Genomic DNA, 25187 nt, shown 5'->3' with positions numbered 1-25187 from the left:
TTGTCTCTTTTGATCTTTGTTGGTTTAAAGTCTGTTTTATCAGAGACTAGGATTGCAACCCCTGCTTTTTATCACTGTCCATTTGCTTGGTAGATCTTCCTTCATCCCTTTATTTTGAGCCTATGTGTGTCTCTGCATGTGAGATGGGTCTCCTGAATACAGGACACTGATGGGTCTTGACTCTTTATCCAATTTCCAGTCTGTGTCTTTTAATTAGGTCATTTAACTCATTTACATTTAAGATTAATATTGTTATGCGTGAATTTGATCCTGTCATGATGTTAGTGGGTTATTTTGCCCATTAGTTGATGCAGTTTCTTCCTAGCATCTTTACAATTTGGCATGTTTTTGCAGTGGCTTGTACCAGTTACTCCTTTCCATGTTTAGTGCTTCCTTCACGAGTTCCTGTAAGGCTGTAAGGCAGGCCTGGTGGTGACAAAATCTCTCAGCATTTACTTGTCTGTAAAGGATTTTATTTCTCCTTCACTTATGAAGCTTAGTTTGGCTGGATATGAAATTCTGGGTTGGAAATTCGTTCTTTAAGAATGTTGAATATTGGCCCCCACTCTCTTCTGGCTTGTAGGGTTTCTGCCACGAGATCTGCTGTTAGTCTGATAGGCTTCCCTTTGTGGGTAACCTGACCTTTCTCTTTGGCTGCCCTTAGCATTTTTTTCTTCATTTCAACCTTGGTGAATCTGACAATTACATGTCTTGGAATTGCTCTTTTTGAGGAGTATATCTGTGGTGTTCTTTGTATTTCCTGAATTTGAATGTTGGCTGCCTTGCTAGGGTGGGGATGTTCTCCTGGATAATTTCCTGAAGAGTGTTTTCCAGCTTGGTTCCATTCTCCCCGTCACTTTCAGGTACACCAATCTAACATAGATTTCGTCTTTTCACACAGTCCCGTATTTCTTGGAGGCTTTGTTAGTTTCTTTTTACTTTTTTCTCTAAATTTCTCACTTCATTTCATTCATTTGATCTTCAATCACTGATACCCTTTCTTCCACTTGATCAAATAGGCTACTGAAACTTGTGCATGCATCACGTAGTTCTCGTGCCATGGTTTTCAGCTCCATCAGGTCATTTAAGGTCTTCTCTACACTGTTTATTCTAGTTAGCCATTCGTCTAATCTTTTTTCAAAGTTTGTAGCTTCCTTGAGATGGGTTCAAACATCCTCCATTAGCTCAGAGAAGTTTGTTATTACCGACTTTGTGAAGCCTACTTCTGTCAACTTGTCAGAGTCATTCCCTGTCCTGCTTTGTTCTGTCGCTGGCAAGGAGCTGCGATCCTTTGGAGGAGAAAGGGCGCTCTGGTTTTTAGAATTTTTCAGCTTTTCTGCTCTGGTTTCTCCCTATCTTTGTGGTTTTATCTACCTTCGGTCTTTGATGATAGTGACCTACAAACAGGGTTTTGGTGTGAATGTCCTTTTTGTTGATGTTGATACTATTCCTTTCTGTTTGTTAGTTTTCCTTCTAACAGTCAGGTCCCTCAGCTGCAGGTCTGTTGGAGTTTGCTGAAGGTCCACTCCAGACCCTGTTTGCCTGGGTATCACCAGCGGAAGCTGCAGAATAGCAAATATTGCTGTCTGATCCTTCCTCTGGAAGCTTCGTCTCAGAGGGGCACCCGGTTTTATGAGGTGTCAGTCAGCCCGTACTGCGAGGTGTCTCCAAGTTAGGCTACACGGGGGTCAGGGATTCACTTGAGGAGGTGGTCTGTCCGTTCTCAGAGTTCAAACACAGTGGTGGGAGAACCACTGCTCTCTTCAGAGCTCAGCTGGAAATGCAGAAATCACCCATCTTCTGCATTGATCATGCTGGGAGCTGTAGACCAGAGCTGTTCCTATTTGGCCATCTTGGAACCGTGAATCTGATATTCTAAAACTTATCATCACTCAATTACTGTTAGTAGGGAAAGTACTTTTAGGAGGGTTTCTTTTTTTTGTTTTGTTTTGTTTTTTTTTAAATAACTGTGCAGTAGTAAATATATAAAACGTAACATCTTACTTAAGGGTTAGAACCTATAGACAGCCCTAAGGTCAGATGTACTATTTGGCCAGTTCACATAAATTAGGTGCTATCAAGGAATTATTATTAATTTGGTTACAATGGTACTGTGGTTATCCTGGGAAAAAGACACAAGTCCTTTTCTTTGAAAGATAAACAATGAAATATTTATGGGTGAAATAGTGTCTGGGATTTGTTTTACAATATATCACCAAAAAAAGTGTGAGGAATAAATAAAATATGAAGCTGATGGTTTGCTGATGGATACACGGGGTTCCCTGTACTATTCATTCCTTTACCTTAAAAATAAAAACACTCAAGCGAAATTAGTAAAAAAAGAAAGAAAGAAAAAGAAAAAAGATAATACACATTAAAAATCCTTAATGTCACCAGGACATAGCTGGGAGCCTATGGCCCAGGTTAGAAGCGTAAGGCTTTCCGTGGCCACAATATGCAAAGCTAATTTGCCTCCAACTCTGGGCTAAGCTATATCCCTGTTGTTCCAGTTCCTGAAAGGGACAAAAGAACACAACTTACAAATAAAGTTGGGAATATGGGGGAAGGATTCAGAGGCTAAATAAGTAAAAAATGTTGAGATATTTATCAATTAGTTTGGGGACATGCCACTTGATACTCACTGTGACTCATTAAGAACAGGGATTCTCAAATTTGAGTATATACCTACAATGCATGTTTTTCCTTTTTCATTTTTTATTGTGTTGAAATACATATAACATAAAAGTACCCACAACTGTTTATAAGTGTGCAGTTCAGTGGTATTAAATATATTCATAATGTTGCATAATCACCACTATCTGTCTCCATAACGCTTTTCATCTTGTAAAACTGAAACTCTGTACCTATTAAACAATAACTCCCCATTTCTCCCTCCCCAGTCCCTAGCAACCACCTTTCTACTGTCTGTCTCTATGATTCTGACTATTCTAAGTACCTCAGATAATGACTTATTTCACTTGGCAAATGTCTAAAGGTTTATCCATATTGTAACCACGTGTCACTGCCTTCCTTTTTAAGGCTCAATAATATTCATTCTAAGTACATGCCACATTTTGCTTACCCATTCATCCAGTAATGAATAACTGTGTTACTTACATGTTTTAGCTTTTGTGAGCAATGCTGCTATGAACATGGTTACACAAATATCTCTTTGAGACCTTCTTTTCATTTGTCTGGGTATATACACAGAAATGGAATTGCTGGACCACATGGTAAGTCTATCTTCAATTTTTTGAGGGATCATCAAACTGTTTTCCATAGTGGCTATACCATTTACGTTCCCAACAGTCCAAAAGAGTTCCAATTTCACCACATCCTTGCCAACACTTGTTATTTTCTGTTTTTGATAGTAGCCATTCTAAAGGGTATGAGGTGGTATGTTAACTGATTTTTGAATGAATTCAGTGGCTCATACCTGTAATCCCAACACTTTGGGGGTCCAAGGCAGGAGGACTGCTTGAGCCAAGGTGTTTGAGACCAGCATGGGCAACAAAGTGAGATCCTATGTCTAAAAACATTAAAATAAAATTAGCCAGGCATGGTGGTACACAGCTGAAGTCCCAGCTACTCAGGAGGTTGAGGTGGGAGAAGTGCTAGAGCCTGGGAGGTCAAAGCTGCAGTGAACCATGATCACACCACTGTACTCCAGCCTGAGCAACAAAGTGAGCCCCTGTCTCAAATACTACTACTACTACTACTACTACTACTACTACTAACAAAAGAACAAAAACCCTGATTTTTCAGGCCCCACTCCCAAAGCAAAGGATCCTGAAACATTTTTTGTTTCCTTTCTTTAAAACAAAAAACCCAAACAGGTGATTCTGATACAATATAACTAAAAACAGGCTTTAAAAACTGACTTCACCATCCCAAGGAGTATCAAGGTGACTAAAGCTCCCCAGAACATACTTTTCTAAAAAACACTGTACTATAATCTAAACTGACAGAAATGGAAGAAAACATACAGTTGAGGAAAACATAGGACAGATTTCCTCTAAATAAGGATTAATGACTAATAATTAAAACTTAAGGATGCATTGAAGGTTCACAATTAACAGACTACCAAAAATACTCTAAATGGACAAGGAAAAAAAAAATACCAAACACATTTTATTCATTTTGAGATAATGCATGACTGCCTTAAGATAAACAAATAAAATCCTGTATTTTAAGTTCCTTAAAAACAGACTGTGTTTAACACATGTATCACCCATAGTGCTCTGCACCATTAAATGCTTAATATCAGAAAGTATGATACAGTGGGAAGACTTCAAGCTATCAAAGGACTTAGGGCAGAGGTGTCCAATCTTTTGGCTTCCCTGGGCCACACTGGAAGAAGAATTATCTTGGGCCACCCATAAAATACACTAATGATAGCCTGATGAGCTTAAAGAAAAAACTGCCAAAAAAAAAAAAAAAACAAAACTCATCATGTTTTAAGAAAGTTTAAGAATTTGTGTTGGACTGCATTCAAAGCTGTCCTGGGCCGCAAGTTAGACCAGCTTGACTTAGGGCTTCATCTCGCTGCTTTCATTCAACAGGTGTGGTCCCTTATACAAGTCATTTAATGTTCCTACCTCTTGTTACTGATGTGTGAAATCATAGTATTGAGTCATCTTCTATGTAACAGTTCTCACTGCAGGAGACTAGGCTGGTTAAAAATCCACTTGTGTATATATGCCCAAAATAAAGAAAACTGAATAATTTGTTAGAAGTTCAGATTCCTGGGGCCCAATTCCAGAGATGCTCTTTCATTAGCCCTCAGAGCTGGGGAAGGCCTGCAGGACCTCTTAATTCTGGGTTTGAGAATCACAGCAGGGGTTACACTGAACAATTTCTAAGGTTTATACTGGCTTTGAAATTCCTCTAATCTATGAATATTTGTGAGGGAAAATGAAACAGAGAGAGAAAAAGGCAATTTTCATCATCTCCTAATCCCCAGAAAAAGCTATTTTTACATTAGGTAAATTTAACAACACAAGATTTTTATTTTCTACTTTGTTGCTGAAATGACAAATAAAGCTTACTAAAACATAAAATCCTTCTACAGCTTTCAAGTTTCTAAAATGATAAGAAAACAGTTTACAAAAACAAGCCACCTGACTTCTGAAAAGATCAGTAACACTGAATAATCTCTAAGAAAAAAAAAAAGAAGACAAATGACTAATATCAAAAATGAAATAGGGGTCATCACTACTCATCCAACAGACATTAAAACGATAATAAAAGTATATTATGATAAGCACAGAATAACTATATGGCCATAAATTGACAACTTACATAAAGTGGGCAAAACCACAAACTACCAAAACTGACTAAAGAAAAAACAGAAAATCTATATAGATCTATAATAAGTAAAAAGTAAAATTAAAAAACCTCCCCCAAAAACACCAGGTCCAGATCAGTTCACTGATAAATTCTACCGAACATTTAGGAAAGAAATTATATCAATCTCTCTCATCACTCCCAGAAAACAGAAGCACAGATAATACTTCCTAACTCATTCTATGAGGTCAGCATCACCCTAATCCTAAAGCAGAAAAAGATATTACAAGAAAGGAAAATGACAGACGAATAGCTCTCATGAACATACATGTAAAAATTCTCAACAAAATATTATTATAGCAAGCTGAATCCAACATATAAAAATTATACGCCAAGACCAAGTGAGATTTGTTCAGCATTTTTAATTAATTTAATCCACTACATCAACTAAAGAAGAAAAATCACATGAGCGTATCAATAGATGTAGAAAAAGCATTTGACAAAATCTAACCCTCTTTCACGATAAAACTCTCAGCAAACTAAGAATAGAAAATTTCTTCAACTTGATAAAGAACTTTTACAGAAAACCTACAGTTAATATCACAATTGTAAAAACTAGATGTTTTCCTACTAAGATCAGGAACAAGGCAAGGATGTTCCTTCTCACCACTTCTATTCAACATCATCCTGGAAGTCCTGGCTAATGCAATAAGACAAGAAAAGGAAATAAAAAGTTTACAGATTAGGAAGAAATGAACCTGTCTTTGCCTATAGATGACAAGACTGTCTATGTAGAAAATTCCAAAGAATTGACTAAAAAAATTCCTGGAACTAATTAGAGAGTACACTAAGGCTGCAGCATACAAAGTTAATATACAAAAGTCAATTGCTTTCCCACAGACCAAAAATGAACACTCAGTATTTGAAATTAAGGAACAATACCATTTACATTAGAACAACAACAAAAAATGACACTTAAGTATCAATCTAACAAAACATGCAGAGGATCTGTATGAGGAAAATCACAAAAGTCTGATGAAGGAAATTTAAAAATGCAGAGATATTCCATGTTCATGGATAGGAAGACATTATTATGTCAATTCTTCTCAAATGTGATATAGATTCAACAATGTCTCAATGAAAATCCCAGTAAGTTATTTTGTTACAATGATGAATTGTTCATACAGAAAGACAAGAGCCCCAAAGAGCCAATACGAGAACAAAGAAGAAAGAAGGCAGAGGACTTAGGTTCAAAGCAACTGGTGCTAAAAAAAAAAAAAAAAAAGAAAATGGCAGAGGACTGACGCTACTTTAAGACTTACTCTGAAGCTATTATAAACAGCATGAATTTAAGAAAAGAGTGGACAAGTAGATCAATGGAACAGAATAGACAGCCCAGATATAGATCGCCACAAATATAGTTTTTGACAAAAGATCTTTGACAAAGGAGCAAAGGCAATTCAACGGGGTGGGGGGAGTGGGGAGTCTTTTCAACAATGAGTGCTAGAACGGTGACATCCCATATGAAAAAAATGAATCTAGATATAGACCTTACACCCCTCACAAAAATTAATTCAAAACAGATCACAGATCTACATATAAAATGCAGTCTACAAAACTTGTAGAAAATAACACTGGAGAAAATCTCAGGGACCTTGGGTTTGACGATGGGCTTTTAGAAATAATACCAAACACGTAATTCATGAAAGCAAAAAAATTGTTAAGCTGGACTTCATTAAAATTAAGAACTTTTACTCTATGAAAGACACTGTTAGGGAATGAAAAGACAAGGCACAGAGAGGAAGAAAATATGCAAAATACATATCTCTATAGGACATATATCTAAAATATACAAAGAACACTTAAAACTCAACAATAAAACAATCCAATAAAGAAATGGGCAAAAGGTCTGAATAGATACTACACTAAAGAAGATATATAAATAATGTCAATCAAATGAAAAGGTGATCAACATCCTATATCATCAGGGAATGGCAAATGACAACAGTGACATAACACCTCGCACCTAGTAAAATGGCTAAAATCCAAAAACTGACAAAACCAAATGACAATAAGGATGCAGGGCAACAGAAACTCATTTACTGTCAGTGGGAATGCAAAACGGTATGGCCACTTTGGAAGGCAGTTTGGCAATTTCTTATAAAACTAAACATATTTACAGCAATTGTGCTCCTAAGTATATACCCAATTGAGCTGAAAACTCACAGCCACACAAAAACCTACACACAAATGTTTAGAGCAGTTTTATTTATAGCTGTGAAACTAGAGGCAATTAAGATGCCTTTTAATAGGTGAATGGATAAACTGTGATATAGCCATATAATAAAACATTGTTCAATGATAAAAAGAAATGAGCTATCAAGCAACAAGAAGACATGAGAGAATATGAAAAGGTTATGTGTTATATAATTCCAACTATATGACATTCTGGGAAAGGCAAAACTAAAGAGACAACAAAAAGATCAGTGGTTGCCTGGGATTTGGAAGAATGTACCAGTGAAGTTCGGGGAGTTTTTAGAGTCATGAAACTATTCTGTAGGATACTATAATCATGGATCCATAATGTTATGCATTTTTCAAAATCCGTAAAACCGTGCAATACAAAGAGCAAACTGTAACTATGAACTTTAATTAATAATAACATCATTAGCTGTAACAAATGTACTAATACAAGATATTAATAGTAGCAGAAAGTGTGTAGGGATAGCATATGAAAATTTTGCTATTGGCTTTTTTGTAAATCTAAAATCGTTCCTTAAAATATGGTTTGTTTTTTAAAAAGCCTAAAATCTTATTTTTCCTTGAGATGCAAATTCATATTTCACCAACTCAAATTACTAGTTTACTAATTATCTGGGTCTAAAACTTCTCAATAATTAAGGTAGAAACAAATAAAAACCTTCAGTACTGGCCCTCTTACAGATCCCTATTAACTATGGAAGGATATAAAACTAATTCCTTGTAATAATTTACAGCTTCCAAAGACTATTAAAATTATTTGATTATAACGGAAAAACGCTTACTCTATGACAGTCAGTGAAAAAAGCGAAAGCCACAAACACATACATGCGTACACAGAGTACAATGCTTTTTTTAAAAAAAGGGAAGAAAATACAACATTTATCTGGGTTAATTATCTTTGGGAGACAGAATTATTAATTTTTTTCTGCAATTAACATTTTACTTTTCATTATAATCAGAGCATGAAAATCAGCTTCTCAAAAAAAAAAAAATAGCTTATTTTCTTAGTTTCTATCAGAGAAACAGGAGACTCTGTTTTTTTTTTTTTTTGAGATGAGTCTCGCTGTCACCCAGGCTGGAGTACAATGGCACGATCTCGGCTCACTGAAACCTCCACCTCCCAGGTTCAAGCAATGCTTCCGCCTCAGCCTCCCAAGTAGCTGGAATTACAGGCGTGCACCACCACAGTCGGCTAATTTTTGTATTTTTAGTAGAGACAGGGTTTCACCATCTTGGCCAGGCTGGTCTTGAACCTCTGACCTTGTGACCCACCCACCTCGGCCTCCCAAAGTGCTGGGATTTCAGGCGTGAGCCACCATGCCCCACTGCAACAGGAGATTTTTTTTTTTTTTTTGAGACGGTGTCTCGCTGTGTCTCCCAGACTGGAGAGCAGTGGTGCAATCTCGGCTCACTGCAAGCTCCGCCTCCCCGGTTCACGCCATTCTCCTGCCTCAGCCTCCTGGGTAGCTGGGACTACAGGCGCCCACAACCACGCCCAGCTAATTTTTTGTATTTTTAGTAGAGATAGGGTTTCACCATGTTAGCTAGGATGGTCTCGATCTCCTGAACCTCGTGATCCACCTGCCTCGGCCTCCCAAAGTGCTGGGATTACAGGCGTGAGCCACCACGCCTGGCCAAAACAGGAGATTCTTAAGCCAGTAATGAGAAAACTTTTTCAAACAAAGTCCAATTTTGTGGGTGGTGGAGGGGCAGGGAGGTGGCTTTACTCAACTCCATGGAGGGAGGATTGTGTATTTACTACAACTTTATTTTCTTAATAAGAACAATGTTAGTGAGAAAACAATTCTTTTAATACTAAATGATCTTATTTATAAAGCAACATCATCATCATACAGGCTGCCTTTTCATTCTCTCATCCTTTACATTACTTATTACCTACTTTAGCCTCCTCTAAAACCGTGAAAGGTACAGTAACCTTTTTTTGGTTAACATACAGAGAAAATAAAGCCCACTTGACTGAGGTCCTACGTAGTCCAATTTCACTGAAAGCAAATCTTATTTTTTGTCAGGCACAGTGCTTAGTTGGAAGCTTAGAAATCAATAACTGCCACACACCCTTTCCCAATTTGGGCCTCTCTTTATTCAAACTGTGGAATTATTTTCAAAGATAGGTTGGACTCGCAGCAAACCAGTATACCAACAGGCACTAGAATGGGTTCTCTAGCCCTACTCAGTTAATCCCTAAAACCGAAAGGTCCTGGCTGATCCTCCTATTCTATGTTCTTCTAGTGTATGCATGCACACACGCATGCATGTGTTTGAAGGGAAGCACTTTATGAACAGCTTGTATTGTTGCCTTAGTGGTTCTCCCTCCAATGTCTTTGATTTATAAAACTCAGAAGGCTCTTTTCAAAGTTGAATCTTAGGCTTTCCCAAAAGCTAAAATTCACTCCCTTTCAATAGAGCTTTTCACTACTCTAGGCAATACAGTAAAATATGAAGTGCGTGCTTGTTTTACTCTCATGGTTCCCTTTTCTTCAAGTTTCTCCCTTTGTCTAGCACCTCTTCTCCGACCCATTCATAGTGCTCTTCCATTCATTAATCCTCTGCCAGGCCAAATGAGAAGAGCGCATCATCACAGTTACATACATCTACCTTTTCTATCAGCAGGCAACCTGCCTCTACCCTGCAATTTATCCATTGAAAAAAAAAAAAAAAAGAGTCCATTATTGATTCTATTACCAACCTCCTCTGAATGGTAATTAATTTCTATGTCTAAAGTGTAGAAATATTTGCAACTTGTAATGATGAACCATGACTGAGAAGCAGTATAAAATAGTTAAACAGGCACACTCTGGAGCCAGATGGCGTGGATTGGAATTCTGACTCTTCTACTTGCTAGCTGCATCATCCTGGGCTCTTTAATGTTAGGTTTAAAACGGGAGAAATATATTAGCTGTCTAAGAAGGCTCCTTTGAGCAGTAATTGGCTTAGTATACAAAAAATGTATGCAAACCGTAACAGGATGTAAATACAGAAGTCAGTAAATGTTATTTTACTATCTTTTACCCATAACTGTGGAAGGAAAGGTTTAGACTTCTTCAAAATGTTCAAGAAATAAACATATGAGAAAATATTTTTATAGGTAGACAGTCCATGGAATTATGTTACTGGGTAAGATGGGAAGGCAAATTTCCTTTAGTCCTTTAAGGTAGGGGAAACAAGATGCTGTAAGGTACTCTCAGGGGAGTGTGGCATCCTTGGAGAATCATTTATGGAGATGTTAGTTGCTAGGTGAATATGCTGAAGGCCTATCTTTGGTAACTCCTCCTAACACAATCAGTTCTGCTGAGTTACCTCAGAGTATCTTCTTTGGGAAGCCCCATAGGAGGGTTCAAAATGCTTGAAGGCCAAGGACCATGCACCCTTTATGACCAATCCTGCTTTTATATTTTGTAATTACACCATGCCTAAAATATGTACCACTGTACATCAAATTTACCTTATTATAGTGCCTTTATTCTCTCCCTGATTTCTATAACCGTGGTCTTTAATGTATTGCATTGTATTTTACTCTAAGTCACTGCAAATCCCGTTTTACTCTAAGTCACTGCAAATCCCGTTTTCTTTTTTTTTTTTTGAAAAGTGGACATAAATAAATGCACATAGCCTGAAGGAGCGTTCTCCTTTAAACTCAGGCTTCTCTTTCATTTATCTCAGACTATCCAGTTATTAGTTTGCTTTTCACACAATGTCTGGCATTACCTTCTTTTTTCCCCTGTAGAGACAAGGTCTCACTATGTTGTCCAAGCCAGTCTCCAACTTCTGGGCTTAAGTGATTCTCCCACGCTGGCCTCCCAAAGTGCTGGGATTACAGGTGTGAGCCACTGTGCCTGGCCTCCTTTCATATCTATTATCTTCTGGGTTTGGAGGCTTCTCCTCCTTCCTGGATTAGTACCTACCCAGACACAACCCTACCATTTCAGCCCCAGTGTCCACACTCACAGCTTTGCCCAAGAATAGGACATGGTTGCAGCTAGTGCACAATCTGAGGAGAAAGGAATATCCTTAGAGCTAGCTGACCTGAATGTGGGTTGCCCTCAGGGGCTGGCCTTGCTCCCTGTCCCTGTCTAATCACCTGAAATTTAGATCCAGCTTCACCTGTAATGTGTTCTCCACAAATCTGACACAATCTGCTTCTGTACCCATGGCATTGTTTTACCAGTTCTTATTTAGTTGAATGTGTGATGTCATCTCACAGAATTTATGCCTAATTTCTTAATACACACCCAATAGTATTTTTTTTTTTTTTTTTACAAGAAAACGATGTTCCTGGAATACATCCTTTTTACCAAGAAGTCTTACTATATAAACAAAACAATGCTCTTCATTTGTTCTGAATCTTTCCCAACTCTTTCCAATCAAAGTATGTTTGCCCTGAAAGAACAGGTCAATTACCATTTTTTGCTTAATGCAGAGAATATCAAAAGACATTACATTGCCAAGGATAATGAGACTGAAGTTGGATGTTAGGCCAGCATCTATTTTAACCATGCTGAAAAACCTAGTGGTATACACAGGTCCACTTTATGTTGGTAAGTGTAATTTTTCTCTTTTCCAACGTAGACTTGACAACAGTCAGCTTTATCAGTCTGAGAAGGAGTCAGCTTCAAGTGTACAGAAGTGTACAGCAGTGTCCACAAACAGGCATTTGCCAGGGCTTAAAATCTTGGAAGCAGACACAAATAGTACATTTCAATTTCCTTTGAGTGCATTCCTCTCCCTGCCTGACAGATGATAAGAAGTTATTACTCCACCTATCCTTTCTCCTGAACTCTTCTTTCAGTCAAGACAGTCTACTGTTTTGTGTTTGTAAGACTAAGGGAATGAGATGAAGGAAGTAAACTTTCATTTCAAAATAAGAAATGAGAGTCCTGCTATCAAGAACTATTTAACTGAGTTCAAAACTGAATACAAATTAACTTCAGAATATTTAAGAAACAATGTCAGGCCCGTGTGGTGGCTCACGCCTGTAATTGCAACACTTTGGGAGGCCAAGGTGGGCGAATCACGAGGTCAGGAGTCCAAGACGAGCCCCGGGCGTGGTGGCACGCACCTGTGATCCCAGCTACTCCGGAGGCTGAGGCAGGGGAACTGCTTAAACCCAGGGTGGGGGGCAGGGAATGGTGGAGGTTGTGGTGAGCAGAGATGGTGCCACTGCACTCCAGCCTGGGCAACAGAGGAAGATGCCCTCACGGAGGGGGGCAGTTTGGGGGTGGGAAGAATGTTGAGTTCCTTCATGTTCTACAATTCTGAGATATTTAGTATCAACTGTAAAACGTTAACATATTAAATAAAACCAGTAATAGATCAAATAAAGATATTATTGAAATGTAAACAAAGTTGTTTCCTTAAAAAGTTTGGGTACTGAATTTAATAAAATTATTGAACTCCAAGAGGAATGAAAATTGTAACATTTGGGTTGAAGCACTCAAAGTAAATGTGATTTAATAAAAGTAAAACGGAGGTAGCATTTTTTTCTGCATGTGGTACACAATTGAAGAGTTTTACCATCTTAGGTCATCAAAGACTATGCGCCTTCAAGATGCTTCCCACCTGGTAAGGACAGCTCGATGTGTTATGATTCAGTAAGTTCTGCATAAAGCTGATAAGGGTGACTATGGAGAACTGCTACTGAAAGGGACTGGAAGGAACAAGAATGTTTATCTCACTTTCATAACAGATTGGAGTCCACTCCCAACTCCTTCTTGGCACTTTTTGGCCTAAATTAACAGTCGGTGAATAACAGAACTCACCTTTTAATTTCTAACACAGCAGGTTGCTAAATTTCACTGTACGCACTAATAATTTTAGCCTTATATGTAATTCTGTGTACAATTTTTAGTTCAACAAATACTGATGCCTCGAAAATGCCATCGACTACATGCTCCTAATTTCATTAATTCTTTCACTCATTAATTTATTCAGCAAATATTTAACTGCACATCTAACCACATGCTGTAAGTACCGTACTAGGCAGTGAAATTCAAAGAAAAAAAAGTCCCTTCTCTCAGTAAACTTTGCCCAACAGAGGGCAAACAATCACAACTGAAGGTGAGTCAGTGCCACAATGAAAGTATGCACTAGACACAGGAGAGATGGGGCAAACAGTGCCAAGAACAATGCTGACAGAAGTCAGGAAAAGGCTCCTAAAGGTAATCCTGGAGGCAAGCTGTATTTTTAATAAGTGAAGAAGTAAAAGGCTATGTGAAGACATAACAAAATAAGGCATAACTCAAAGAGCTACAGACACCTCATTACTAATGTAGCTTAAAGCATGATGGGTTAAAGAAATTAGGAAGGAAAAGTGTATTGAGACTACACTCTGGGACTGTACTAGATAATAAAAATACTAAAGTACCATGAGATGGAGCCCCTACTCCCGAGGAGCTTACAGTGTGGAGGAGGAAAAAGACCCTCAAACAGTTCATTTCAATAAGGTTGGTGTCACAATGGAAGAACACATAGGGAAACATGGCTGGACAGGCACAAAGGAGTGCCTTACATATCACACAAAGAAGTTAAATTTTATCCTACAGTCAACAGTCACTGAAAATTTTGAAATGGATAGTAACTACAGTAGTGGCAGTGGATGATGGTTTGGAAGGTATAAAGACTAGGGCAATAAGGAGGCTTCTGCCAAAGCCCAGGCAAGTATGTGATGAACCTGAACAAGGCTACCTTACTGTGGCAATTTTACAATGTTTTTTTCTAGCCAAGTGAATGGGGATTCTCTCTAATCTATCATTAAAAGAAGAAAAGTAAAAATTCAGAGTGAAATTTTCTGAAACTCCTTAAAGGCATAGCAAAAGGTTACATTAAAAAAATTTTTTTAACTTTCCTTGAAAAAAATCAGTAACACTATGAGTTTAAAATTTAGTACAGATAATCTTAAGTCCAATAAGCAAATTGTGAAATATCAAATTGACGGAAAATTGTACATGCATTTTTAATGAGATACCATATATAAAAATCTGAGAAACTTAAAATATGACTAGAAACGCAGAATATTGTGTGTGCAGTAAGATACTGTATAGTATGCAGTATATACTGACAAGCTAAAAGAAAAAATGAAAGGTAACCTTCTATTATTTTTATTCTGTTTTTTACAATAACAGAATAAAATGAAATGAAAAAAACCAACACAAGAATAATGTTTATTGTAGTCAGTGGGCCTGACCCACATGAGTTACACTAGATTTTTAGTTCTTGGTTTCCTAAAATGGTTTTTACAAACGGTCTTCCTGTCTAACTCCAATATTATCAAAATACAAAATAATTGATACTTTGGCTTAAGAGAGATCCTTAAAATTCCTACTATGAATAGTTAGCTCCTTCCTGACTGATAGAGGTAAAGGCAAATTCAAAAAGCTAATGGGACTCAAAGTCAAAGATTACACAGGAGAAAAAGAATAAATAATTTTTGCATGTGTGTTTCTCTAGACTATTTCAGAGAAGAGAAATCTGTGGAAAATGGCTGTACCACCGAAAGACTTTTTAAAGCCATTTTAAAACAATTCAGTCAACAAACACATCATTTATTGATCATCTATAAGCCAAGCACTTTACTCTGAAGACACAAGAGAAAATAAAATATGTAGTTCCTGCCCTCAAGGAGCTCACAGTCCAAAGGGAGAGAAAGACTGGTTACAAATAATTGCAATAAAGTATGGTGAGTCCTCTACCAGAAGTATGTAAAAGATACTATGATAAGCAAAGAAGACAGGTAGAGTGAGAAAAGTCAAGGTGGCTTTCATTAGGGAGTTAAGTCTTTAATGAGCTATAAGAAGGAAAAGAAGACATCAATAGCATATGCAAGGAAATGTTAAATATGAAAGGTCAATGTGGGTAATTTTTGTAGTCCCTATGGTACACAGAGTGAAGGGAAAAGCAAAAATAAATGCGATTAAAGGAGAAAGCAGGGAACAAATTACAAGGGACCTAATATTCATACTAGAGAATATGACTATTATTGAATTCTAGCAAATCTAAACTGCCAAGACACAACATTACTATATGCACCATAAGAAAGAAAAAAGTTTTATGTTTGAGTCTTAGTATTAGAATAGAATACTACAGAATAAAGCTACATTACCAAAGGGCTATGCCCTCAGTGTAAGATTAAAGAAATAAATTAGCTATGCAGAAAGGGAAAGCAAGGAATTTTGTATTTCTCAACTTGCCCTTAGGTAGAAAGGGGAAGCAAAAATTCTTCCCCGAGAACTGAACCTTGAGCAGATCTGCGGCCTAAATTAAAGCTAACACTGTGGTCCAAAAACAAACAAAACAAACGAGCAAAAACTTTAATGTGGTCTCCGGTTGGTAGTATCCCCAAATGCCTGGCAGAAACAAATGAAAATTCTCTTCATAAGAACAAGACTTCAATCCTGAACAACAGCAATTTAAGATGCAATTTCACTGCAAAGATGAAAACAGTGCATCTTAGAATCAATGAAAAACACTCTATCTTATAGTCAGTCTTAAAGCTGGTCATGTTTCAGAATTACATGGGGAACTCTTTAAAAATACAAATCACCAGACTTCACACCCAGAGATTCTCATACAGGTAGGTTGTCAGACAGGTGGGTACTTCAGGTAGGCAGGATGTTGAGCCTTGGAATCTCTATTTTAATAAGCTATCCAACATTTCCTTTTTACACACCTGACAAGATAACAAGACACTAGCAAATAAATGTCTGCGGAATCAGCTGAAAAAATCCTACTCTAGAAGTTCTTTGTGGAGAGAAACTAGATTAGAAGAGTACAGGGACAGGAGATACAGGACAGTAAATGTAACAGGAGATCGTTAAAAGTCTTCACGCTAGAGGTGGTGATCATTTAAATACTAACAGTGGGAGAAAAGTAAGAGTATTAAGGAGGCAAAACTACACAGAATTCTTTAATAAAAACTATATGAAAGTAAAGGCATTAGATCTAATTCTGAAAAATTCCAGAAGACTAACCCTACTCCTGGGCATTAGAGCCACTGGGCCTTTAAAAGTAAATCTTGGGTGGGCGCGGTGGCTCACACCTGTAATCCCAGCACTTTGGGAGGCCGAGGTAGGCAGATCAACTGAGGTCAGGAGTTTGAGACCAGCCTGGCCAACATGGCAAAACCCCATCTCTACTAAAAATACAAAAATTAGCTGGGTGTGGTGGCACGTGTCTGTAATCCCAACTACTCAGGATGCTGAGGCAGGAGAATTGCTTAAACCCGGAAGGCAGATACCGCAGTGAGCCAAGATCACGCCACTGCACTCCAGCCTGGGTGACAGAGAGACTCTGTCTCAAAAAAAAAAAAAAAAAAAGGAAAATCTCATCTGGGTATAGTAATCCACCACCTTTTAGCTGTGTAATAAAGTGTAAGTGCTATACAAAACCCTATACTACATAAATATCAAATGTTCCAAATGTTACTTAAAACTCAAAATGATTTCCAAATTCAGATGTAAGCACAGAGGGATTTTATTCTTTAATGTTTAACACTTCTGTTAATCAGTGTGTATGAATTTAAAAATCAGAATTTCTTTAGGCAAAAGAAAAGATTTCCACTGGTTGATAAATTTAAAGTACAAACAGAAAACAATGAATTAACAAACTTACGCTGAATATGAATGAACTGTTTTGGCTGTTTAAACTCTCCTTTGTACAAGCGATTGTAATAGTTGACGTTGCTCTCTGCCTCAGGAACAGGAATGACCATGCTCTCTTTTTTTTCTCTAAACACTTGCTGTGCTGAAATTGCTCGCTGTAAATGATGTTCCTGGAAAATGTAAAGTAGGCAACATAAGTTGTTTTGGTAATACTAATCAATGCATAATTTTATATAAAAGTTACTTTGTTTAATAATCACAAAGTGCTTTAAGAATCAATTATAAATAGTTCCTTTGCCAAAGACCTATACATACATTGCCATAATTCTCTGTTAATACTTGTGGCTCATACTGGTAACACCTCAGATTATTACAATTTTCGTAAGTAGAATTTTTTTTAAAAAATTAAATATACATTCAGAAACTAGAATATAAAATTTCAATTACAAAAAATTAATGTTTGCTAAATTACTTGAGGTGTTTGTCACCACTACCAGATGAAAGAAAAATTCCAAGTTACAGGAAATAAATTTATATCACAGATTTTAAGTATCTTCTGCATTTACGTACTTCAACCTTTAACAGTGCAAAATTCTGAATAATTCAAAGAAAGATAAAATTACGTTCAACAAATTTTATTACTACCAGGGCAGAAAATACTTTTAAATAAAGGTTAAATGAACAGTTCCTATAACATATATCCAGTTTCTAATCACTTTATTACTTCCGCAACTTACTGAAATTGCCTCCTAAATCGAATTTTCCCCCACAGTGGCCCATTCCCAATAAAGCAGTTTTACTTTTTGGAAGGTAAATCGTGTCATGTCACCCACCCCAGAAAGGATTTCTGATCTCCATCCTATTCAGAGTAAAGGTTAAAAATCACTCAATGGCCGGGCGCGGTGGCTCACGCCTGTAATCCCAGCACTTTGGGAGGCCAAGACAGGTGGATCACGAGGTCAGGAGATTGAGATCATCCCGGCTAACACGGTGACACCCCGCCTCTAGTAAAAATACAAAAAAATTAGCTGGGTGTAGTGGCGGGCGCCTGTAGTCCCAGCTACTCGGGAGGCTGAGGCAGGAGAACGGCGTGAATCCAGAAGGCGGAACTTGCAGAGAGCCGAGGTCGCGCCACTGGACTCCAGTATGGGTAACTGAGCGAGACTCTGACTCAAAAAAAAAAAAAAAAAAAAAAAAATTCACTCAATGACCTACGAGACTCTGCATCTCTCTTATCTCATTTCCGACCTCTCTCCTCTACAATCTTTAATTCTAGCCACACTGATGTTGCTGTTTCTATATATCCAAATGGTCTGCTTTCAAAATTGCTTCCAGTCTTATCTCAGCAGAGAGGCCTTCCGTGACTTTTTTGTTTTTTTTAATCTAAAAGAGTACTCCTCCTTTAGCACTCCTTCCCTGTTTTACTTTCCTCCATAACTTTTCTGTTTTACTTTCCTCCATACCACTATGCAACATCTAACAGGGTAAAGATCTCATTTGTTTACTGCCCATCTCCCCCTAGCATAAAGTAAGTTCCAAGAAGACAATGATTTTTGCTTGCTTTGTTAATTTCTTATCCCTACTGCCTAGTACAATGGCCAAAATATAGAAGCTGCTTAATATACATTAACTGAATGAATAAATGAAATCTTTACTGGATTCCTACTACATGTCAGGCTATGCAAAATACACCTAAAGAAACTGAGGCATAAGGATATTTCACAAGTTGTTGAAGGTCAAACAGCTCTAAGTAACAAAACAGAAATACAATCCAGGATATACATATATATGCAAAGCCAAATTCTTAATCCTAAGATATTACACCATTTTTTTGGAAGTTCTATAAAGTCCAAGAAATTAGAAGTTATTAATTTCATTCAAGCCTTTAGGGTATGTGAAATGTTATTATACAAAAGGAATTAGTGCAGTGATCCAAAAAGAAAAGTTTCATTCAGTAAGACATAAATAAAATTAAACTGAAGGTCCATTCTATGCAAAATACACAGATTAGTTTGATTATAACCAGTACTTTTAAAGGAAGGTAAGATGACAGAGGGGGATAGATATCAAATAATGAGAAAAGAATTACATTAATTTCATGATCTTCTGCCAGTAATTACTGTTAAAGAAAGCAGAGAGACAGAGATATAAAAACAAATGGGAAAGAAAAGAAATACAATATGAGGAAGTGGGCCAACAAGTTTCTATGCCACAGACAAGTGAACAGTAAGCCAGGGCAGCTACTGGGACTCCTACAATAAGCATCAAGTTTTGTCAGATCCAATCAAGTCATACCTGCTTTTCCCCCAAATAATCATCTATACTACATCACAGTCAGTATCTCTTTGGCATTTTGTCAGACTAAGTTAAATCAAGAAAGCACAAGCATATTTAAGAAAAATATCATGAAATTTAGCTAAGGAACAGAAGTCTAGGAATAACTAAGTAAACTTAAAAAGAAGCAGAAAATGTAGCATGAGAACAGAGACCTGCCTACTAGAAATCACAAAATATTATAAAGCCACATTTTCTACTCCTTTTTAAGCTCACTAAGTGCCACTCTAGTGAACACACAAATAATAATGAAGCGAAACAGCCTTATTGCTGAGGCGGAGAAAGTTTCAGTGGTCTGGATAGAAAATCAAACCAGCCACAACATTCCCATAAGCCAAAGCCTAATCCAGGGCAAGGCACTAACTCTCTTCAATTCTATGAAGGCTAAGAGAGGTGAAAAAGCTACAGGAAAAAAGTTAGAAGATGGTAGAGACTGGCTCATGAGATTGAAGGCAAAAATCCATCTCCATAACATAAAAGCGCAAGGTGAGACAGCAAGTGCTGATGGAGAAGCATCAGCAAGTGATCCAGAAGATCTAGTCATGATCAGTGATGAAGGTGGCTACAATGAACAATAGATTTTCAGTGTAGGTGAAACAGCTTTCTACTGGAAGAAGCTGCCATCTAGGACTTCTATAGCTAGAGAGGAAAAGTCAATGCCTGGTTTCAAAGCTTCAAAGAACAGACTGACTCTCTTGTTAGGGGCTAATCAGCTTGTGATGTTAACTGCAGCCAATGCTCACTTACCATTCCAAAAATCCTAAGGCCCTCATGAATATGGTAAATCTACTCTGCCTGTGCTCTACAGGTTTACTAAATATTCTAAGCTAACTTAGATTATTTAAGTTATTTTATTACTTAATTACTAAATATTCTAAGCTAACTTAGAACATTTAAGTTATTTTTTCCCCTGAGCAGTAGCTTCCATAGCAGTAGCTCGGGGGAAAAAAAATACATATATTTTTAAAAATACAACTACTCAACAATGTATACGGTCACCCAAGAAGTCTGATGGCGATGAACAAGGAGATTAATGCTATTTTCATGCCTGCTAAGACAACATTCATTCTGGAGTCCATGGATAAAAAGTAATTTTGACTTCCAAGTTTTTATTTAAGAAATACATTTTGTAAGGCAATAGCTGCCATAGATAGTGATTCCTCTGATGGATCTGAGCAAAGTAAACTGAAAACCTTCTGAAAAGGATTCACTATTCTAGATGTCATTAAGAAGATTCATGATTCATAGAAAGAGGTCAAAATGCCCACATTAATAGGAGTTTGGAAGGAGGGAATTCTAATCCTCATGGATGACTTTGAGGAGTTCAAGACTTCAGTAAAGGAAGTAACTGAAGATGTAGTGGAAATGGCAAGAAAACTAGAATTAGAAGTGGAGCCTGCTTAGAATATGTGACTGAATTGTAGCAAATTCATAAAACTTGAACAGATGAAGAGTTGTTTCTTACTGATGAGCAAAGAAGTGGTTTCTTGAGATGGAATTTACTGCAGGTGAAGATGCTGTGAACATTGCTGAACTGACAACAAAGGATTCGAACATTATGCAAAGTTGATAAGCAGCAGCAGGGTTTGAGAATGCAATTTTGAAAAAAGTTCCACTGTGGGTAAAATGTTATCAAACAGCATCACATGCTACAATAAATTCTTTCATGAAAGAGTCAACTGATGCAGCAAACTTCACTATTGTCTTACTATAAGAAACTTCCACAGCCACCTAACCTTTAGCAAACATTACCCTGATCAGTCTAGCCATTAACATCAACGCAAGACCCTCCAACAGTAAAAAGATTGTGAATAACTGAAAGCTCAGATGACTGTTAGCAAGCATTTTTTAGCAATGAGGCATTTTAAAATTAAGGAATGTATATATTTTAGACAGTGCTAGTGCATACGTAAATAGACCACAGTATAGTATAAGCATAACTTTTATATGCACTGTGAAACCAAAATATTCATGTAACTTGCTTTGTTGTGACACTTGCTTTATTGTGGTGGCCTGGAACCAAACCTACAATATCTGTATATATCTAAACATGTTAAGTAAAACCATAGACAGAAGAAAACAAAGAGAAATATCTTTCTGCTATAAGAGCAGAGAACTTCTTCAGAAGTACGAACAATAAAGCAAAAAAAAAAAAAAAGAAATCTATTACATTAAAATTAAAAATTTTTGTTCAATAAAGGACACCATGGACAAAGTTAATAAATTTATGACAAAATGGTATGTTATTTTAAATGTCTGAAATCTATAAATGATTACTATCTAGAACATATAAGAAACTCCTGCAAATTAACAGGAAAAGTAACCCTAATGGAATGGGTAAAAGATACAAATAGGCAATTTACAGAAGAGAAAACCCAAAAGGCTAACAAGTATGTGAAGAGATGTGCAAATTCATTAATAATCAGAAAAACACAAGTTTAAAAACTTTTATGAAATGATTTATACTGATTAAGCTGGCAAAAATAAAAAACTAAAATAATGCCAAGTGTTGGCAAGGATATGAGGATACAAATTCCTGCATGCATGACTATGGAAGCACAGACTTTCTACCACTCCAGAGAGCAATGTGATTAATTACTCAAACTGAATCTGCATAATCTATGAACCTGCAACCCCTGTCTTGAAATATATAACCCCAAGAAAACCTCACACAGGTATGTAAGTAGGTATATTCACTGAAATGACACCTGCTGTGGAGGAAAATCTGGGGCAATGTGGGTATCTATGAGTGGGAGAGTAGGGAAGTAAAATGTGGTAGATGCTCACCATGAACATTACAAAACAGTTGGTATCAACAGTCCAGATGCATATAAAATGTGATGCAGCTTAGCAGCACTGTTACATGTAGAAGAATGAAGCTGGATCCTCAGCTTTCACCTTATACAAAAACCAACTGATCTGAAACCATAAAAATTCTAGAACATAACATCAGAAAAACTCTTCTAGACACTGGCTTAGGCAAAGAGTTCATGACCAAGAACCCAAATGCAAATGCAACAAAGATAAATCAATGGGACCTAATTAAACTAAAAAGATTCTGCACAGCAAAAGAAATAATCAGCAGGGTAGAGACAACCCACAGAGTGGGAGAAAATATCTGCAAACTATGCATCCAACAAAGAACTAATATTCAGAATCTACAAGGAACTCAAACAAGTCAGCAAGAAAAAAAACAAACAATCCCATCAAAAAGTGGGCAAAGGACAAGAATGGACAATTGTCCAAAGAAGATATACAAATGGCCAACAAACAATGAAAAAATGCTCAACATCACTAATCGTCAGGGAAATGCAAATCAAAACTGCAATGAGATACCACCTTACTCTGCAAGAATGGCCGTTAATTTAAAAATTAAAAAGTAATGATGTTGGTGTAGATGTGGTAAAAACGAACACTTTTACACTGCTGGTGGGAATGTAAACTAGTACAACCTCTATGGAAAAACAGTATGGAGATTCGTTAAAGAACTAAAATTAGATCTGATCCAGTAATCCCACTACTAGGTATCTACCCAAAAGAAAAGAAGTCATTATATGAAACTTGCACACGTTTATAGCAGTACAATTCCCAATTGCAAAAATATGAAACCAGCCTAAATGCTCATCAACTAAAGAGTGAATGTGATGTATATATACCATGGAATACTACTCAGGCATAAAAAGGAATGAAATAATCACATTCGCAGCAACCTGGATGGAGCTGAAGACCATTATTCTAAATGAAGTAACTCAGGAATGGAAAACCAAACATCACATGTTATTATTTATAAGTGGGAGCTAAGCTATGAGGACACAAAGGCATAAGAATGATATAATGGGCCAGGTGTGGTGGCTCACAGCTGTAATCCCAGCACTTTGGGAGGCTGAGGCGGGCGGATCACCAGATCAGGAGATCGAGACAATCCTGGCTAACACGGTGAAACTCCATCTCTACTAAAATTACAAAAATTAGCTGGCAGTGTTGGTGCATGCCTGTAGTACCAGCTACTTGGGAGGCTGAGGCAGGAGAATCACTTGAACCCGGGAGGCAGAGGCTGCAGTGAGCCGAGATCACGCCACTGCACTCCAGCTTGCGCAACACAGCGAGACTCCATCTCAAAAAAAAAAAAAAAAAAAAAAAGAATGATACAATGGACTTTGGAGGCTCAGCAGGAAGGATGAGAGGGGATTGGGGTATAAAAGACTAGACACTGGGTACAATGTACATTGCTCAGGTGATGGGTGTATCAAAATCTCAGAAATCACCACTAAAAAACTTTTCCAAGCAACCAAACACTACCTGTTTCCCCAAAGCTATTGAAATAAAAAAAAGTTTTTTAAGATCCTTGTGATATATTTTGTGAATAAGGAAAAAAAAAAAGCAGTGTTAATTCAGAAAACTTGTAAGAAACAGAATCAGATATAACGTGATTTCTATAAATTAAAAGGAAATGTATATAAAACAGTATAGATTTTGCCAGAAGAGACACATTAAACACATTAGTTGGTTGCCTGAGAGGGTAGAGAGGAGAATGTAGCAAAGAGAGAGAGAACAGAATAAATAAAGGAAACCAGAGAGGCGCCTGGCAATATTCTTTCAAATTCAGGCTGCATTGGACTGCAGTGTCAGAGACAAAACAAGATTGGCCACATGTGATTAACTGCAGAAGACGAACACACAGATTCATTATACTATTTTCTCTACTTTTGTGTATGTTTAATTCTATAATAAAAATGAAAATAGAGTGAGAGGAGGGGAGGAGAGGAAAAGAGAAGGTTCTTTTAGAAACCAATGGTAACAATGTACCATAAAACTGAGGTACATGAATAACTCGACTCTCTGCAACTTTCTTCCCAAAAAAAAACAACTTTATATAATAATAAGATTATGTATTAGACAGTTTTCAAAACATATTTAGTTTTAAAACTGAACAAGGGTTTCCGTGTGCACTCAACGTACCCCAGTAACCACAGATCAAAAACACAACTCATTAATTAGTGGAGATAAAGGCTTATGAATACTGGTAATAATTTTATAAACATAAAATGACAAGATAGAGAGGATGTGGAGAAATAGGAACACTTTTACACTGTTGGTGGCACTGTAAACTAGTTCAACCATTGTGGAAGACAGTGTGGTGATTCTTCAAGGATCTAGAACTCGAAATACCATTTGAACCCAGCCATCCCATTACTGTGTATATACCCAAAGGATTATAAATCATGCTACTATAAAGACACATGCACACGTATGTTTATTGCGGCACTATTCACAGTAGCAAAGACCTGGAACCAACCCAAATGTCCATCAATGATAGACTGGATTAAGAAAATGTGGCACATATACACCATAGAATACTATGCAGCCATAAAAAAGGATGAGTTCATGTCCTTTGCAGGGACATAGATGAAGCTGGAAACCATCATTCTGAGCAAACTCACAAGGACAAAAAACCAAATATCACATGTTCTCACTCATAGGTGGGAACTGAATAATGAGAACACTTGGACACAAGACGGGGAACATCACACTCTGGAGCCTGTCGTGGGGTAGGGGGAGGGATAGCATTAGGAGAAATATCCAATGTAAATGACAAGTTAATGGGTGCAGCACACCAACATGGCACATGTACACCTATGTAACAAACCTGCACGTTGTGCACATGTACCCTAGAACTTAAAGTATAATGAA

General features: G+C 37.2%; 1 protein-coding gene across 1 annotated transcript in view; it reads right to left on the bottom strand.

The window, feature by feature from the left end:
- Nucleotides 1–15100: 15100 nt before the first annotated feature.
- LOC105534658 (enhancer of polycomb homolog 2-like) overlaps nt 15101–25187 on the bottom strand; it is a 53926-nt gene continuing 43839 nt past the window's right edge. Inside the window, exons 2-3 of the mRNA XM_011973435.1 lie at nt 17173–17332; nt 15101–15987 (exon numbers count right to left, since the gene is read on the bottom strand). Of these exons, the coding sequence (XP_011828825.1) occupies nt 15935–15987; nt 17173–17332 (213 nt within the window). The 3' untranslated portion in view covers nt 15101–15934. The remainder of the gene's footprint in view (nt 15988–17172; nt 17333–25187) is intronic.

Source organism: Mandrillus leucophaeus, unplaced genomic scaffold (assembly GCF_000951045.1).
Source record: "Mandrillus leucophaeus isolate KB7577 unplaced genomic scaffold, Mleu.le_1.0 Scaffold1374, whole genome shotgun sequence".
NCBI lineage: Eukaryota > Metazoa > Chordata > Mammalia > Primates > Cercopithecidae > Mandrillus > Mandrillus leucophaeus.
The sequence above is the reverse complement of the archived record's forward strand: the minus strand, read 5'-3'. Positions and strand labels throughout refer to the sequence as shown.